The sequence below is a fragment of the Blennius ocellaris genome, assembly GCF_963422515.1.
Source record: "Blennius ocellaris genome assembly, chromosome: 5".
Taxonomy (NCBI): Eukaryota; Metazoa; Chordata; class Actinopteri; order Blenniiformes; family Blenniidae; genus Blennius; species Blennius ocellaris.
Window position 1 is genome coordinate 17,397,507 of NC_137654.1, and position 19,682 is coordinate 17,417,188.

A 19,682-nucleotide genomic window follows, 5' to 3' on the forward strand; every position below is an offset into this window, starting at 1 on the left:
ATACACAATACTCACTTACAAAACCAAAAGTAGAACTCAGAGTGAAATTTGGTGTGTTGTAAAATGTATAAAACCAGTACATATAATTCAGCTGTGACCACGGTCCACTTTTTTTAAAATGGGTTCTTAGCATATTTTTAAATTGAGCTATCGTTGGAGAATCTATTTGATATGAGAAACTATTCCAAACCTATTTCTTATTTATTTTTTTTAGAATAATTTTTTTCCCCTCTGAGCTTTATATTTGGCTTTTTTTAAATATACACACAACAAAGACTTGAACATTGCTGGAGTATCTGGATTGCAATTAGATTTACTCATTAGTCCTTCTGCCATCTGAAGTCTTGTATACAGTAATTTTTTTTCCATTTACCGTCCATCTGCCCTTCTTGTAGTCGCAGTTTGTACATTGTATAGGCGTCTCCAATAATCATCAACCATTGGGCATTTGTGGGTGTATCTATTCCCCCCCCCAGTTCCTCGTAATAGCTTTTTCCTTTGCCACCCGAAATATTTTAATGAATATCTTTCGTTTCACATTTATTTTTTATTTTTTACCCTGGATGTCGAGCTGTTTATAAGCAGGCTGATCTCAGCAGTCCTGGTTGGGTTTTGAATTGAAACACTATCATACCATTAAAAGTTTACAAAGCAAGTTGTGAATTCTGAAATGGACTTGGATCCGGTGTAACAAGGTCCATATAGTTGAAATATGATCACGTTGAAAGATGAACGCAATAGTTGCTTGCGTTTCTGGGAATTTATAAATCCACAACAATGTACAACATTCTTACTTCACACTAATAACAGAAATAGAAACACTGTTCTGCTTTGGCCCACACCGTCACTTTTCCTCTTGGTCACTGCACCTGATTTGATGTATAAAAAAAAGAATTGAATGTACAAATTGTGCCGATAAAATTAGGACAGACGACTGTAGATCGTACCATTACCAAACATACACCCAGTGCATTCAGTGAGTCATAATTCTACTATTTCTACAAATAGTATTGTTTGATAATAGTACTCAACAGTGTATTGATAATATTTCAGAAATGATAAAAAAAACATCTATATTTAGAGTTTTTGTTTTTCTAAGTAATAAATGATCAAGTATGTATATTGGTTGGTGTTACACTTTCCAATAGATTTTTATCTACAAAAAGAGTACAAATGTCAGAAAATTAACAAAAAGAGGAACCAAGTCTGAAATATGAAATTCCTGTTTGAACGTGTGCTCATTAAAGGGTTAACCTTCACTCTGCTAAATGTATATGACATTAAAAGTTTGCTTTTATGTTAATGTAAAAGGTTCATCCGACTCACATTTGTACTTATCTTGATTCAATTATTGAACATTTAGATTTGTGTGGTCACCATTTGCATCAGACAGACCATTCATGTGGTAATAAAAAGGTTTTAATGTTTTACTAAATTAAAAAGTCACACACACACACGCACACGCACACGCACACGCACACACACACACACACACACTCAGGTGAATCCGTATAATATGATTATTTTGAATTGACATGCAGTTCATTTCATCTGCTCAGACATAAGAGCAGACTTGTGCTCTGATGATGATAATGAGGTTATCTCGATTGTCTTTCTTTCGTGTGTCCTTGATCCGTATGAATTATTTGAACATCAGGAAGAGGGCAGCCAGAATTTGACTTGATCCATTTCCTGCAGTGTAAATACGGATTTCCTTAATATGTTCCCAAGCCCATTGCACTTGGTCTCTTCTGAATTTCCCCCTTGATGGCAAATTTTAATAGAAGCCAAGACCGGTTGTTATGATTAGAGAACTCGGCTTGTGTTGGTGATAGGAAATTGACTCATTTTATTGTTTTAAACCCCATAAGGTTAAAAAAAAAAAAAAACTCCACTCTTGGAGTTGCAGAACTTGAATTGCTTTATCAGTTTTGTTTCACCTCAACAGATTGAGGTTGTAGCAGCTTCCAGGAAGTCTTAATATAGTTTTGGTTTTGGCTGTGAGCACAGTTTGAGTGTCTGTTGAATATATGGTTTTTACCAATGCGTCTGGACAAAACTGACAGTTTTGAAATCTATCTACATGCAAAGGAAATACGATTATTTTCTGGCACACTGTGCTGTTACAAAGATCTCATATCAGTGGCTTTCATTTGATTTACTTCACCTTGTACTAAGATCAGCAAGAACATCATGGCCAATGGCAGGTAAGGTGTTATCATGTAGCACTTGCAACATTGGATGGAACAGCTGTTATGGAGGGGAATATGTTAGATTTGATGGGCAAGCGAAAAGACACAAGCCGAGCTGTGACGGCTCGACGACGGGACACGAGCATCTCCAAATCTGCAGCTTATGTGGGGCGTTCTTAGTCTGCGGGGGTCATCAGCTGTCAGAGTTGTCCAATAAAGGAAAAGGAATTAACTGGACAAAGGTCAATGATGCTTGTAGAGATTGAAGGCTGGGCTGTGTGGGCTGATCCAATCAACAAGGCAACTCCATTTGAATCGCACATTTCAGTGACAATGCAAGTGCATTAGTAAAACAATCTAAAACAAACTATCAGAAAGGTTAATTGCAGTGTCAATAAAGGAAATGACGATAGTACTAGTAGTTTAATTCATGTGGCATTTTTCTGACAGTGAACTAAGGCGATTGGCGAAGACACTAAAAGCAAAACAGTATGATTTCTTACACACATAAAATTGAGTTCACAGAGTAAACAAATCAAAGATTAAGACCAAAGTCCACTGCAAACAAGTTAAAAAGCTACAGATAAGCTACTGTAGTTCAAACTGCTGCAGAGATTCCTGCTGATTTGTAGAGCCATGTTAAATACACAGTTTGTCTCGTGGGCCTTAGTAAATGGGACAAGTGGTTATAATGTTGTGTCTGACCAGTTGAAGATGTGAATCAAACTGATAAGAGTACTCATCAGCCATGAGGTGTTTGTGAGTCAAACTCGCTGCCTACAGCTTTGTCCAGCTCAGTTTAAAATGAGCAGCCAAGCCAGATGCTGCTATTATAAGGTGCTGCTGCCGCCGCTGCGGTGCAGACCAGGTCCAAGAATTCTTCTTCAGTGAAACTTTCGAGACTGTGACTAAGCGCAATCTTCATATTTCCCAACCTGGATGACAAACCTTATGGTTTACGGGCTTTGTCGGACTAAATGCGCACACATTTCCAAAATAAGTAATTTTGTAACCACAAAATTTGTGCTTCTAAATCAAGTGTTGGAACATGGACAAGTCTGTATTTTTCTGCCCTCCTCTGCTGTTTGTCCTGTCTGAAGATCAAGGATGAATCAAGGCTCTGTTTTGGCTGCTTGTCTGAAAGTTATTGGGCAATGTTATTCCCCTTCTTTTCCACATTTTGCTATTGTATTGATGGAAGTTGTGTCCTTAAGAAACAATTGAGCAGAACATTATTTTCACTTGAAAAATGGACGTCCTCCCAGTTTATCAATCAATAGTCTTAAGTGCTGAAAATGCTGGAACTATTGATTAAAACAGTCACTGTGCTCTCAGCGTACTGCTCTCTCTGCCTCAGAGTGGCCTTCACTGTCTTCAGCTTTAGTAATGGACCAACATAATTGACTTAATGGTTTTACTTTCATTTTTTTTTTCTCCTGTAAATTCCTGAATTATAGGCATACTTTATGATTTTATAAAAACAACATAATCTCTCAGATGATCAAGTTTCTTTGGCACTTATTCAGTGCTGAAGTTGTGTTTGATTGGCCACACATGAGACCCTTTTACACTCTGTTGTTGATAGGTGTCGCTGGTGCAGTGGACTGAGAGCGTGGGCCTCACACTGGTGGGGAGAGACCAGTCCTCCATGCAGCTGCGGACCCCTACTGGACAAATACTGAACTTCACCATCCTTCAGATATTTCCCTTCACCTATGAGAGCAAGAGGATGGGCATTATAGTGCGAGTAAGTGTCCAAATAACAATTTTTCTTTGTCCTTTCTCTTTGCTGTAGCTTGTATTGTGTTACTCGATTCCCCTGATTCCTCAGAGTCAGGATTGGTTGCTAGGATGTTTTATTCCTGCTTGGTTTAGACAAGAAAAACAGATTACAGTTCAAGCAGATTGTCTGAGAAAAAAAACACACCTCATAACCTCTGACTAAATCTGGTGACTAACTCTATTTATATTGGCCAGAATATAACTCAGGAAGCCTGGGATTCGTATAATGGACTTTGTGATTTGAAAGTATGTTTTTATAAACCGCTTGTGAAAATCCAAATAAGTCAAGTATTTCTAGGCAACGTGTAATCACACTGCATGCATCTCTTCACTTATGTATCTATGTACTGGATATATGCAGAGTTGTGTGTTTTCATTGTGTAATGACATTTACTTTTTGTGCTTTTACCTTTGATAAACTGTAAGTGTAACTGTTTTGTAGGATGAATCGACGGGAGAGATCACGTTCTACATGAAGGGTGCTGATGTGGTGATGGCAGGCATCGTCCAGTACAATGATTGGCTGGAGGAGGAGGCACGTATTGACACTGATTTAATCCCAGTAACTCAAATATGAAGAGATTTGCCAACCTGCTTGAAACCGCTGTTTTTGTAGTGTGGAAACATGGCAAGAGAAGGTCTGAGGGTACTTGTGGTCTCCAAGAAGTCTCTCACAGAGGAACAATATCAAGATTTTGAGGTAGGCAACAGCTCTGGAGTTTCACCCACATGGATATCAAAGCTAAGCTATGCGCTGAGTTTCAGATATAACCTCAGATATACAGTTAAGTTGTTGAAGTGTATACATAAGTTCACATGCAGCATCAAACATTCGTTGTTTTTCGCCTCTTTTCAGTAAAGTTGTAAGCTGGTGAACATGAAACGGCTCAATAGATCTCAGAATTGGGTCACATGCAACAAAACGTACAACTGTGGATTGATAGTTTGGGATGACATGTTCTGTATTTCAAAATGTCAAAGAAAGTAATTGGAGTAACCTCTGACCCCCCCCCCCCCCCCCCCCCCCAGCCCTTCCAGCCCTTCCAGCCCCGCCCTCCCACACAGACACACAAACACAGACCACACAGACCAGGCCCCACTCATTGTTTGAGCTGGGCAGGGCCGTCTCCCCTGCAGTTGTTCGCCCCGGGCCCATTACTGAAGTGTATAATTGAGTGAGCAGAGCTGGTGGGCAGCAGTGAGTCATCAACTGAGTCACACACAGAGTTTGTGTTCCTGTATGACTCACACTCAGATTGTTTTTGCTTTATCTCACTCGCAAACTGCCCTGAAGCCCGAGCAGTAAAGATGGGTGTTGACCCATTGATTTCGTCAGTTTTGTATTTTAAAGCATTGTAGGACGAAGCTTGCTAGGAAACCAGCAAGGTTATCTTATTAAAATTTGGATTCCTTGACAAATGCGCACGCAGATAGCATGATATCTCACCGCTGCACAATTTTCCTCATTTATGTGACCACAGTGATATTATCTTCTTTTCCCGGCTCGCTCCCTTCGTTTGGCCCTCTAATCTTTCTTTCTTCATAGCAATTCTAAACTCTCCCACTCACAATATTCCCATCTTTTTGCAATTTCCCAGGCACGTTACGTCCAGGCCAAGCTCAGTGTCCATGACCGCTCTCTGAAGGTGGCGACAGTGATTGAGAGTCTGGAGATGGAGATGGAGCTGTTGTGTCTGACTGGGGTGGAGGACCAGCTCCAAACTGATGTCAGGCCCACCCTGGAGATCCTACGCAACGCAGGCATTAAGGTCTGAGAAGGGGAGATCAGCATAATGTTGACTTCAGAGAAATTTTAGAGAAATTTTAGAGAAACGACGAAAACACCAAAATATATAAACAAAACACATGTTTTTCATGTCCATGTGGCTAATATATATAACATAATTCACTTTCCTCTTTGTAGATTCTCTTTAACTTAAATTTTTTTTTAAACATCGCAGAACTTTTCATACGTATTATTAATTTGAGCATAAAGCAGTACCATAACTCTTTATGAAGTTGTTTCTAACAGAACATACTTTTTGTAATTAAGTTGTTTGATCAAGTCACTGATGTGTCTTTGATATTAAATAGTGCAAGTTCATCTTTATTGATAAATACATGTGCTATAGATTATCTTTAATAGAAAATTGATTTAGTTGTAAAACATGCAGTGAAATCCGACAGTGCAAATTAAATAAATCCTATTGAATGTGAATGCATGAATTGATAAATATGCCCATAAATAAGTTTACCTCAAAAATGTATGCCCATGTTTGTTTTTTTGGTTTATGGTCAGGTTTGGATGCTGACAGGAGACAAACTTGAAACTGCAACATGCACAGCTAAAAACGCCCATCTGATCACCCGCAACCAGGACATCCACATCTTTAGACCCGTAAGTGAAATGCCGAGTCTCATCTTCTTTTTGAAGTGGATAAAAATTCATTTGATAACATAGCTAATCCCAGTTAGCGACACTCTCCTGACCCTGTCAGCCTCACGGGCCATCCATGCTCCGCAACCAGAGCCCATTAGCTGGTGGTCATGCCGCCCCGCAGAGCTACGCACGCAAAACCAGACCAGCGTCCGCAGCTGAATAAATCACCTCCCACCAGCCCAAGCATCCGAAACCACTGTCAAGAGAACAAACAGGCCTTCGCTCAAAACCGAGAGGAGAAACCAGTTGAACCACTCCCAGAGGGAACACGCAGAGGGTTCACTTCCTAATTTGTTTTGCAGGTTTTCGCCTCCCTCCCCACTTTGATAGTCCCCCTCTGCCTTCCCCTCTGGAGCCGTGCCAGAGCAGAAGGAGAGCATGCCATGTAGGAAGGTTAAAACTTGCGTACAACTGCGGTTACTGGAAGAGAATAACAATGGTTGGCACGGCTTGAAAACCTCCGTCCCGGCGGACGGGGGGGAGTGCTGACTGGGCCTGCAACACATACATCTGGATTAGTTTCCTGGTGGCCACCAATGGCCTGATCTGGATTGACGTATGAATCTTCAGTGGTAGAAGGATATTTGTACCAGAGCACAGCTCCTGTTGACAGATTCACACAGTGCCTTGTCAGGGCAGCATTTTTGGAGGATTTCTTAGTCTATATTTGAACCCCACGCAATTGTGAGGAAACTCTTTACGCAGTATATTTTCCTGCTTCCCTCTTTTCCATTTATATTGTACAATAGCACAATAAGCAACAATAAGCTTAAGATGAAAATTTCCATCATAAATATAATTTCTTATATAAATGTTATTTAATTTCTTCAAGGAAATTGTGGGAAACAATCACAATTTGTTTCATTTTCCCAGTGAGATTATTTTTCCTGATTTAATCGATATCAAATAACAACAGTTTAATTCAATGTGCAGTCAAATAATCTGCGATGGTACAGTGTTGCATACTGTGTAGGCAAGTTTCAATTTCACATGCTGAGAAAGTTTACTTTTTATCTTTTCTCTCTAATTAAGTTAAAATATGACCCATGTTTTAAAGGGAGTTGATCTTCCTCACAAGGGAGTTTTTGCAGTTCCATCTCTAGAAAGACAAAGCAGAAGGCAGTGGTTAGAACTGCCATCCCACATTAACTCCAACTTGTAACCTAATTTCTTCCACTTTCTTTCAAACTATCAACAACAATTTCATGATAATCACACAGGTTTTGCAAAACTGCTTGTGTTGGATTGTTAGTAGTTGTTTTAATAATGACAAAGCATGACACTTCTGATTCTCATTTATACACATCAAATATGAAAAGCCGATATCATATTTAACCGCAGTACCCATAATTCAATGTACACACTGAGTGTACACACATGTTCAGCAACCTTTGTTGCAAATAACACATGACATTACAGCACTGTAGTGCTGACTGGTTTTTACAACTTCTTATAGAAATATATACAATTTAGACACAATTTAATGTATAATTTATGAAGTATGTGCATTACAAAACACACTTAAAAAAAAAAAGCTTTGAATAAACCGGTTTAGTGAGTGCTCTGTTTAGGAATTCAAGCCAAATAAAATGACTGTCATTGATGATTATTGTTCTCTGTTGATATTTGTGGGTTTGTGTTCGCACACGCATGCATTTTAAAAGTGGTCGGCATTTCCGCAGGTGACAACACGAGGTGAAGCCCACCTGGAGCTCAACGCTTTCAGGAGAAAGCACGACTGCGCTTTGGTGATATCGGGCGACTCGCTTGAGGTAACTCCGCTTTGTGCGTGTCTAACCCTCATCCGATCGACTTATCTTTTCTTATAAAACTGTGACGTATTTTCATTGTGAAGCACGATAATATCGCTTCTACTGAGCGATATCTGGAAGTGGTGTCTGTGGTTAGAGTCTCTTAAAAACCACACTAGGAGCAAATAACTGTAACTTGCGCTCAGATGTTGAAGATTGAGCTGAGATCGGTTAAATGTGGTGGCCTGAGCTCCTCTCCTGTCCGTTCTCTGGGGGGTTTCTTGCAGGTTTGCCTGAAATACTACGAGTATGAGTTCATGGAGCTTGCATGTCAGTGTCCCGCTGTGGTTTGCTGTCGATGCACCCCCACGCAGAAGGCTCAGATAGTCCGGCTGTTGCAGGAACGCACAGGCAAACTCACCTGTGCTGTCGGTGAGTGGAAAATGGAAACCATCCAATGTCTTTTTTTTTTTTAATTGTCAAGAATGTATTGCGTCCGGACTTTTTAAACAGCATTTCACTTTCCCCACATTCTTATCGGTCTGTATTTATTCATCTCTGCCACAAACCACCCTCATTTTGATCTTCTCCTCTTCAGTAGCCTCGTGTCCAGCCGTCTCAGTATTCGTCCAACAACAGGCAATGTTCTCCATCCATTCTCCGTCACCATGCCCCTTTTTATTCTCCATAGAGAGTTTCTATAAATGCCAAAGGCAGGCATTAGGCTACTTATCATGCTTTAACCCTTTAGTTAGCACTTACACAAACAAACAATTGGAATGCCTTTAAAGGATATTTTAGGACATTTTAACTCTTTGACTTCCTGCACACATCCTGCGCGCATGAGTCATTAATTACTATGTTTAGCTTCACTCAAGCTGATTGAACTGTGACTTATTTAAGTGTGTTATGTGTGCTACAAATGTATAATTGATGCAATTTGGGTTTTTTTTTTTAAAAGCAACATTTTGATAGTATTTTTTAGTTTGTATTTACCTTTAGATCCTGCACAGTGTATACTTCAATGTGACTGCACTACATAAAATGTATTGTTTCCAAAAAACTGGACATTTGTTTAAAATTTAACATACTGTCACCTGCTCTGGTTTTCTGTGCAAACTCGTGCATTTAACTGAATATGGATGTATGATTGATCATAGTTTTAAAGTAAAGACCACTAAATGGAAGTGAGAGATGCCTTTCCAAAGGACAACAGTGTTTCTGTCATGAGGGGAAGTGTAAAGCAGAAGTCATTCACTTCCACTATATAGATCACCTGTCTTTGTGGTGTTTGTGTATTCTGTGTTTGTCGTTGACTTACCATCATTAAATCATCAAACCATTTAAAAGGCAGGGTTACTTTAACAGTAGGGAGCAATATGGTTGGCTGTTATTTAAAATAAACTTCATCCTTTTTGAAAATAAAAATGCAGTTGCAGTACTGTGCAAAGGTTTAGGCGTATCTGACTGAAACGGCACTGTTGAGTCATGCAATATGAATAACAAAACATCCAACTGGCTCTGATTTACTTTGCAGTATAGTGCAACAATCTCACGCAGCAAATAATCTCAATCCGAGGCTATAAAGACACATCATCTCTGACACCTCCATTTTTGGGATAGTCTTGACTAATTAAGCATCATTTGAAATTACACCTTATACTTGTTTGTACAAATGATCCTTTGGTGATGGTTGAGTAATGCAGGTATCATCTTTATTAGTGCTGGGCTTCTGAATGAATCTGGATGTCAGAAACTGTCAACACCACAGTGCAAAGCATTATGGGATTGATCCACTGACCAATTGAGATGATATTCTTTGTGCATATAAATCTGATCACGCTCACCAGAGTTCATGTAAACGGGACAATGTGGGCTCTTAATCAGAGGAAATCCAGTCAGAGGGACAGAAACAGGCCCCTGTGAACTTATGTGAACTGCCTCTCACTTTCTTTTGATCCCGACAGTACATGAAATGTACATGCACACAATGCTCGGCAAATAGTATGTATTGGTGAGTTACTCATGTGAATCCTGACACCTCCGTGGCTTTTGTCGTCTCTTAGGGGACGGAGGAAACGATGTCAGCATGATCCAGGAAGCGGACTGTGGCGTGGGAGTGGAAGGAAAAGTAAGTCTCTGTCCATCTCATTGCCTCACAGATTTTCACTCGGTGTTTCCTGCCAAGATCTCTCTCAACATTCGGAGGGTTGTGGAGGGACGTGCACACAGATGATTCCTCTTTTTGAGCATCTATTGTCTGAGCAGAGGAAACAAAGATGGCAGGATGCTCTTGTACTTCTCATCAAACCGACTCTTTTAATTGTTACCTCAGAAAGCTTCTTATTTTGGCATGCTTACACATTTTTGTACACTTTATCTGAATTCAATTTTTACTAATCTGGATGATTGCACAATGCAATTACAGTAGCACCAAGTCATCCTTTTAATGAAGCTCATCTTTTCCCAATAGTTTGGTGAGAGGCACTTGATATGCTCATATCTGTTCATCTTGCCTGTGTATTTAATTTTCTTTCTAACTGTATTCCCAACATTGGGCCATTTTTATTCTTAATGTATCACCAAATCCAAACAGTACTTAGAAATACAGAAACTAGTAGATTGAGAGGTTATTTAAGTGCACCGAGTGAGTTCTTAACTTCCTTACAGAGTCAAGGAAATACAACATTGCCAAAAACACTGGATTATATATAAAATGTCATATTGTAATTGCAGTTTATGCTTCAGCTTCTTTATACATTAGTAGTCATTGAAAATCAATGTGATTATTTTGATTCAAAGCTTTTTATGTGCGTTCTCAGTTTCTCTGCGTCTGCCCTTCATGGGATGAGAGGTTTGGTGGCGTGTCCTCACTGTCCTCTGTCCTCTGTGTTTGTCAGGAAGGAAAACAAGCTTCTTTGGCGGCTGACTTCTCCGTGACTCAGTTCAAACATTTAGGCCGTCTCCTCATGGTCCACGGTCGGAACAGCTACAAAAGGTCTGCAGCCCTCAGCCAGTTTGTCATCCACAGGAGTCTGTGCATCAGCACCATGCAGGTAAAAACCAACCAGAACACCGTGTCATTTATGTCTGAGCGCATGACTCAGGCTGGAATTATAACTGAGTGTTTTTTAATTGATTTGGCTCAATTTCGAGTTAATTTTCCAAAACCTCCGACTGGAACATGCTGGACCAATAATTTTAGCCTTGACATCTGTGGAATCTCTGTATGGAATAGGTTAATGCATCACATATTTGATTTGTTTTTCCTTTTACTTCGTCAACCGCACAGTTTGGCTTTAGTTGCATTGACAAGTCTGTATTCATAATGTTTTTCATAAAAACCCTGTAGTTTACACGGACAACATTTGGTTCCCAACGAATTGGCGAAGGCTCTCTAAGAGGGGGCCTGAGTCTCCTCCTGATTGGATGATGTCAACAAAAACCACTAAAGTTTTTTTTGTTGTTGTTTGTTTTTTTCCCCCAAAACCTGAAAAACCACCCAGTGCTTTAATTTGAAAGTATCCTGGCTCTGTATTGATTTGGATGCATTAAAGCATTCCTCCCTCCCAATAAAAAGCCGCGTTAATCTCTTCACTACACATCCTCACCTTGGTAATAAAGTTAAAATGAGATTACATTAATGCTTGGATTCACTCGTGAGCTAATACAAGGGGGTTTAAAGAGTGTATAAACTGAAAGAATTGTCCAGACACTGCTGACATTTTGATAACACGAGCCAAACCGAAGCATAAAGTTTTAAAATAACTGACAACAAAGTAAAAGAAGAAGAAAAACCCTCAAGTTTATGCACAGACATAGCTATTTTGTTCACTTGCGACACTAAAATCTACATTTGAGGAGAAAAAGAGGGATATGGCAGGTCGGGTTTCACGGGTGGTCATGGAAGGGCGGGGTGCGCGATGACTCAGAGGAGGCAGCCAGTGGTGCCCTTCCACCACGGCCCTCCCACCCCACAGCGTTCCCTTGTCCAATTCCCATGTCCCAGTCCAACCTCAGCCTCCGCTGCACAGGGACAGCTCATGACTCACTGCAACATGGACTTTGGGGCTTTTAGGGAGGCCCTCCTCCACATGTGTCACATTAACACCAACCACAGCTGCAGCCCTGACCTGTCTGCGTTGGGACGGCAGCCTGGACGACTGGCTCACAAGTTGACATCTCACTGTTGGCATCGTCCTCACACTCATCCTCCAATTAGTCATTGTAGTATGATTCTCTGCAGCAGTAGCAGTGAAATGCTCGAACAAACATTATTGCGTTTTCAGTGTGGGCTTGCTCCGTCAGTGTGGTCACTGTTGGATTTATGTGCCGAGATGCCGTTGTGATTATAATAAAACATGAACCATTCAATTTTATTTCTTGCTGCTTCAGTTAAAAAAAGTGATGTTTGAAGCTTTCGTTTTGGTATTAATATAAAAAACTGTTTTCTCTGGTTCTCTTTCCCACCCAGGCGGTTTTCTCCTCTGTTTTCTATTTTGCCTCGGTCCCACTCTACCAAGGATTCCTGATTATTGGGTGAGAATCAAGATGTGAATGTCGATGACTTATCTAGCGAGCATTTGGCTGCCTCGCTCCCCTGGCATTTCCTCTGCGTGTTGCAGCACTGGTTAAATGTGAAAAGGGGAAAAATTGAAAAATAACTCCGAATCTTACAACGTGACGCATTTTGCCATTTTAATCTGGGCAATATCCATCACACTCTTGTTTGTTTTGTCTTGTTTCAGTTACTCCACTATCTACACCATGTTCCCAGTCTTCTCCCTGGTCTTGGACAAAGATGTCAAGTCGGAGGTTGCCATGTTGTACCCAGAGTTATATAAAGATCTCCTGAAGGTTTGGAATATGTAACCTGACTCCGTCACTGTCCAGCAACATTATGTAGGAAGCCAGGATTCTGATTCTATTGTTTTCTCTTTACAGGGTCGCCCACTATCTTTCAAGACATTTTTAATTTGGGTTTTGATAAGTATCTATCAAGGTAAGAGGAGAACAGACGGAATCATCCACCCCCTGTGTTCGCATTCATGTTCTTCTAGTTATGCCCATTGATACTGTACTTAACAGTTTGTAGAGGTATAATACATCCGAGCATACAAGGATGAGGAGCATGTCAGTCATTTCTTTTTGGCTGTATTTATTTATAGGTTTTATTATAACATAGCCATGTCACTGCACGTTCGAGTCAATGAAATATGACACTTCTTGACAATTCGATTCCTAAAAAGCAGAGGCGACAATTCATTTTTAACAAACCTCCAACAGATCTGAGGTGTTCGCTTTCTGCCCAGAGCAGTTGGAGGAAAGTAAATAAGAAAGCGATTGAACAGATAACACAAACAAACAGGTCGATATCGGTCGGCACCCTGCTGACTTCTAAAGATCCAGCAGGGCAGAAGAGAGTCCATGGACTACAGCAGAGATGGTTAGTGGCATATGAATATAATAAGAGTAAGAAAAGGAGAGAGGTTTGGTTCAATGAAGAAGGTCTTCTAACAGTAAGAAGCCTTAGAAATGAAGCAATACATATCACCTTTCTCACCAGCTGGCAGATTTATTGTATGTGTCAGGGCTGAGATGATTTCTTTTGTGAAAAATGTTCATTACAAAGTTTTGATAGCCTTCCAAGTTTGTTCTCACTGTACAACAACAGATATTGATGATAAACTTGATAATCAGTGTTTTTTTATTAGTTTTTTCCTTTTACGCAATTGACAATTGTGAGTGAATTTACTTACCGGAGACGCTCAGCAACTTGCTGTTTTTATTTGACTTTACAATAACTGCAGTAAATGATGTGGGTTTTTTTTTTCATTCATGCTCTGCATGTCAACATATTTGTTGAGTCAGATGGAGTCCTGGTTTATGTCGACAACAGGTCATATTTCACTTCATTATTTCAACATCACATTTATATGTGCCAACAACAGGCCAGAAGTCAGAAACATGAAGCTCAAAACTCTGTAAAATGACTAAAAACTACGTACAGGGTATCACGCAACATGCAGTAGTTGAAACCTTTCACCTGCCGATCCACTTTCAACTCAACTGGCTCCGCTCAAGAGCCGCCGGGTGTCTCTCCTATCGAGGTTTACTGCGATGGCGGATCTTGAACTCGACTTGAAACGTTGTGGCCTCTGCTTTCCTCCACAGGGAGCATCATCATGTACGGGGCCATGCTGCTCTTCGAGTCAGAGTTCGTCCATATTGTAGCCATTTCCTTCACCTCCCTCATCCTGACCGAGCTGCTGATGGTGGCCCTGACCATCCAGACGTGGCACTGGCTCATGATCGTCGGCGAGCTCCTGAGCCTGGCGTGCTACGTCGCCTCGCTCGTGTTCCTGCACGAGTTCATCGGTGAGCGACTGCGGCTTTGTCTTTTCATGGAGACGAGCGGACGAGTGCGGTTCACTGCAGAACGACCGGCGCCTGTTGTGCTTTGGTCGACCTTGAAATAGTGCGTCAGCATTCACCAGCAAGCTCGTCCCGCTCGTTCACATCGTGTCTCCGGTGGACAATTCGCTGTGGTATGTTAGATAGGAAGTGTAAAGGTGAGCGTATTGACAAACCATCCTGGTGTGGATAAAATTCCAAAGAGGAAATGCCAAGTCCAGTTAGTTTCCTGCAGACTACTGAGGTTTATGTGTTTATCACAGGCGAAGCGTGTCTGGTAGAAAAACAGACGCAGATAGGAACACATTCAGCCACGTTGGAGTTTTTAGACAAAAACAAGTTTTATAGCAGAGTAAGAGTCTGTTGTTACAGTTTATCTCACTGTATTACACTCCACTTGTTGCCAGGCTGTTGGACGTCTTATTTACTTCAGTTGACAAAAAAAGTCAACTGTTTATAGTCATGCCATATTAAGATGCGTGACATATACGAATCTCTGACCGAGAGCTGTTCAAGTCTTTATTTTCAGCTTTATGTTGGGTGTGGAGTTCCATTTTCAGCCGACAACCTCCACCGCCAAGGGCCATGACTGGCCTGTGGTCAAGGGCACGCTTTCTGGACGTATTTTCTCCTTCTTGAAGTCAGACAGGAATAGATTTTTAAAGGCTATTCTTCTGTTGCACTTGCAGTTTACACACTTAATTGGACATTTTCCAAGATTTGTTTTCCTTGCCTCCAGAAGTCAAAGCACGCCAGTAACATTTAAAGTCAGAAAGAACTTTTTAGATTTTACTAGCAGTGTCCAAACTGAGGTGTGCCTCTCGGTTGAGTTGGGGGCTGTTTGTGTCCTAAAAACATTGAGATTGTCGTGGTTGCAGTTTGGCCCATCTATGGACACAGTCAGCAGCTGAAGTTTGACTCATAGGAGCAAGTAAAGTCTTTGTAAAGCCCAAATAAAAGTGTTGTGACTTCCCCTCTCCAGGGAAAACTGAATGACTTAACCACCAGGCCCAATGTGAATGACTAAAGGAATCCCCGAGAATAATAAAGTAGGTCACAGAATCATGTTCTCTAATCCTCTCCTCCCTGCAATGAAATGGAGGGGGCGTGTTGGTGGGTGGCGCTAAAACCACTCCCAGGCAAAAGTGCAGCCAACACTCGGAACTGAACAATGAATGGAACATCAGCTGTTTATTATAACGCAACTCATATATTTCTCCTCAGTTTTAGTCCAAGGAAAAAAGATTCCCAAATCCTGAACATGTTCACATTTTATGAACTTTTTACAAAATCTCAACAACTTGAAAGTTTTTTATTGCGTAAAGTGCAATCTGACATCCCATGAGCCGCAGTGTTTTTCTTCAGATTAAGAGAGAGTGTGAAGTGGATTTCCTTCTTTAGAAGTTGGTGGTTCGGCTCCTTGTTCAAAGAGCAGCGACAGTGGGATTCAAACCAGCAAAGCTCTCCTTTCAAGCCGGTTTCTCCAGCCTGCAGGGCCACCACCGCCCGACTATCTGCTCAGACTTCTGAGACAGTAGGAATGGGGAAGTATTTATCAATGCTGCACCTCTGCTCTCTCCACCATGAGCTTCCCGATGATCACTTCTGCGTCTCAGCGTTGCGCTATGATCTGTGTTCGCTTATTTTCAGTCGTTGCTCGTTCAGATCAGCAGTAATGCTGCTCCACAGTCTGCTCCCTCTGTTTGTGAGCACAGTGCCGTAGTATTCTGTGCGAAGCGCCAGTCAATTCAAATATAAAATAAATCAAAACTTCACATTTTAGTTTAGTTTAGATTTTATAACTCCAATCCTGGATAAGCCAGAGAAACCCTGCAACCTCATGGTCAATTAGCAAAGCATTTTTTTGTCTTTTGACTGAATGCACAAAGGCATAAATTCATATCTTATTACCACTTTATTAAATGCAGACTTATTTGAGCCACTGGGACTGTATAATGTAGCTCAGAATTGGTTTCTGTCCCCCTCTCTCTCTCTGACCCTCCGCTCTTGGTCTTGTGTCCAGATGTCTACTTCATCACCACAGTGTCGTTCCTGTGGAAGGTGACCGTCATCACGCTGGTGAGCTGTCTGCCGCTCTACATCCTCAAGTATCTCCGCAGACGCTTCTCTCCCCCCAGCTACTCCAAGCTCACCTCCTAAAGAGGGAGAAACAAAAACAAGTTTACTGCAGAGGGGAAACAAAACCACGCCACAGTCTTCATCCCGCTAAGCCTGCGCTGAAAACTCGGCATCGACCTTGGATTGATCCCCTCCAGCTTGGTATGAAGGTGTAGAGATGTGACAGGGACAGATTGTTTTTGTTAGATAAACAGCAGTGTTCATTCTAAATGTGTTTGATGCAAGGACTAACTTACCAAAAAAAAAAAAAAAAAAGATCACGTCAGTAGAATCATGTCAAGTAGATTCAGAGGTGATAGAGTGAACTGGAGGTAGCATTCCCACTCAGGACCTGATTCACTCACTCCTCCAACACTGACTGTTTCAAAAAAACAAAAAAACAACAACAACAAAAAAAAAAGTTTACTGGCTAGACTTTGCATAAAACACACGTCTGCAAGTTTGTGTATTTGTTTGTGCGTCACCCTCGAAGCTTCGGCCCGACGCGGCGGAGGTGGCGCGGTGGCTTATTTTAGCATGACCCGTGGTGTCTGATGTTAAATCCGTCCTGGTCTCTTTGCGCGGACCCCGAGTTCCTGGTGTTTGTGGAGAGTAGCCACAGAGCAGCGCTCGGGTTATTTGCAGCCCGAACCTTCCGCCGGGGGCTCGGCTGTGTGTCCACGGGGGCAGCGCCTGGCTTCTGATGTGGCCGCCCTGGTCCGGCCGCGCTTCAGCATTGCATGATGACTCACTGTAACAGTGACCTAAAGCCATAACCCAAAATACCCCCGACGTCCAGCTGCTCCCTTTCATGGAGTCTAATCCAAAACTTCACTTCGAACTGCGACTAACCTCCACACTTAAAAAAAAAAAAAAAAAATAGAAGAAGAAAATCACCACAAATACAGTTGGGAAGTATTACAACTTCACATTTAAGGAAAATAAACTGTCATTACACTGATGGTGTGATGATTGACTGTAAATATTTAGCAGCTAACAAATTAACACACAGTCCAGCTATTCAACAATAATTCATTTGTGCAAAAACTAACTTTTTTCTCATATGACTTGGTGAAGTGTCAGAACGATTGTTGTTGGTGCCATAATGAATCATTTGTCAACTAAAAACAATTTTAATGTTCACTGAATTCAAGCTGTTTGCACAGAGATTTTTGTTTTGTACAACTGTTGAGTCTCTTTTTTTATGTTGTTGAAAAATGATGCTAAAATGATCTGGCTGCTTGTAAATAACCTTTTTTTTTTTAATTTATCAACATGTCTTATTTAATGATGGTAATTGCACTTAAATGAGCAGAACAAAAAGGGAGAATTGTCCTAATGTCAATGTTGTGATGATGATTAATAAATACCATGTTTTCTTTACTTGTCGGTGATTTTTTTTTTTTCTAACTTTTTCCACTGTGTAGCATTCCATTTCATAAGGCCACCTCTCGAACTCATTTATGGTACAAAACAGGCAGATTAATGCTCGCTACTGAGAAGTAGTACTTACAATTAGCAGTTACTAGACATTACTATTGAATTAAAACTAACTAGATACTGAATTAGTTCGTCTTAAAAATGTCCACATACCTGTGAACTGAAAATGAGTCGGATTCAATCATTATGTTCAGCTGATGCTCAGAACCTATTGAGATTTTTAAAAGTAGTGGAGTAGAATGCATGATCCACATTTTGTTCTGAATTTAGTAAAGCTGAAATGCCAAAAGTACAAATATCGCAAAGTAGTATTTGTAACTTTTATTCATATTAATACAGGAACTGTAATGTCATTCTCAACACTACAAATGTGACTGTTTGATCCTTACATTTCTCAGAAGCATCAAACACATTTGTTTCTTTCAGGTCTTTTATTTTATTTTTGTACCACTCACAATGGTCTATTCTTTCTGGTTTACTAAAAAGAAAAAGTCTGCCTGGTTATTTTCTCTATTTGATGTTTCCACAGATGCGTGGAGCTGTTGTGGACATGTGATATTTGAAGCTGCTGTTTTCCTATTGGTCGTCCTCAGTTTGCATGCGGGGGCCTTCCTGCTGCTCCTGTGATGAGCTGTGAGTTTCCGGGTCCCGGAGCGGGGACGGGGGATGTTTGGCTCCCTCTCACCAGTGGGGGGAGTCCCCGACGCCTCCTTTCCACTGGTGGTCCCCAGACCCGACCCGCATGCCTGAGGTTCCCCACAGTCCTAAACAGGATCATGTGTCGGTTGAGAAGGTTTGATTTAGAGGAGGCAGCGAGGAGATTCTTCAGACTTTCAAACTCTTTTCTTTTTATATCATATTTCCAAAAGTAGAGGGACTTGTCAGTAAAACTAGTACTACCTGATTACAGTTACAGTTACTGCTTTTGATAGTAGTGGAGTTTCAGTCATTGGAAAGATGCATTTAATTACCATTATAGTTACTAGTTACCTCTGTAAAAAGTAGTGATGTTAATGCTTTAAATACTGTATTGTTGCAGTTGTTTCATGAGGAGCTAAAAATGTATTCTTGATTACAGTTGCAGTTACTAGTTATGTATTTAAATAGCCATGAAGTTATTTCATTTCTTACTGAAAATTGCGACCTCATTGTAGTTATCGTTACTTCTTTAAATGATTGTGTAGATTTATGACTACTAACTGAATTGCATTCCTTGATTACAGGTATATTAACTTGTTACTGCTTCTGCTACTGATTACAGTTATAGTTACTAGTTACCTCTGGAAAGAGCCATGACGACAGTTAGAGTTACAAGTTGCTTCTTGTGAGTCATTGCAGTTATTTCCATAGTACCTAAAAAGTCATTGTTGATACTGCAGTTTGATCACTCGTTCCTAGAAACGAGTACTTGACAACTGCTATAGTTAGTAGTAACTTCAGTAATAAGTAGAGAAGTTAATTCACAAGTTAATGAAAATCAGTACTTCTGTTTGTTTCTGTTACCAGTTACAGAAAGGTTTTTCTTGATTATAGTTCTGGTTACTA

The 19,682-nt window shown here is 40.7% G+C and overlaps 1 protein-coding gene across 2 annotated transcripts in view; it reads left to right on the forward strand.

Moving 5' to 3' along the window:
- The window catches only part of atp9a (ATPase phospholipid transporting 9A), a 31,662-nt gene extending 14,918 nt beyond the window's left edge, over window positions 1-16,744 (forward strand). Inside the window, exons 15-28 of one of the 2 annotated variants that reach the window (XM_080496811.1) lie at window positions 3,778-3,939; window positions 4,417-4,509; window positions 4,591-4,674; window positions 5,573-5,743; window positions 6,274-6,372; window positions 8,097-8,186; window positions 8,453-8,597; window positions 10,232-10,296; window positions 11,066-11,221; window positions 12,640-12,704; window positions 12,914-13,022; window positions 13,110-13,167; window positions 14,340-14,543; window positions 16,603-16,744. In XM_080496811.1, the coding sequence (XP_080352937.1) occupies window positions 3,778-3,939; window positions 4,417-4,509; window positions 4,591-4,674; window positions 5,573-5,743; window positions 6,274-6,372; window positions 8,097-8,186; window positions 8,453-8,597; window positions 10,232-10,296; window positions 11,066-11,221; window positions 12,640-12,704; window positions 12,914-13,022; window positions 13,110-13,167; window positions 14,340-14,543; window positions 16,603-16,739 (1,638 nt within the window). In that variant the 3' untranslated portion in view covers window positions 16,740-16,744. The remainder of the gene's footprint in view (window positions 1-3,777; window positions 3,940-4,416; window positions 4,510-4,590; window positions 4,675-5,572; window positions 5,744-6,273; window positions 6,373-8,096; window positions 8,187-8,452; window positions 8,598-10,231; window positions 10,297-11,065; window positions 11,222-12,639; window positions 12,705-12,913; window positions 13,023-13,109; window positions 13,168-14,339; window positions 14,544-16,602) is intronic. The other variant, XM_080496812.1, reaches the window with a different exon arrangement.
- The last annotated feature ends 2,938 nt before the right edge of the window (window positions 16,745-19,682 follow it).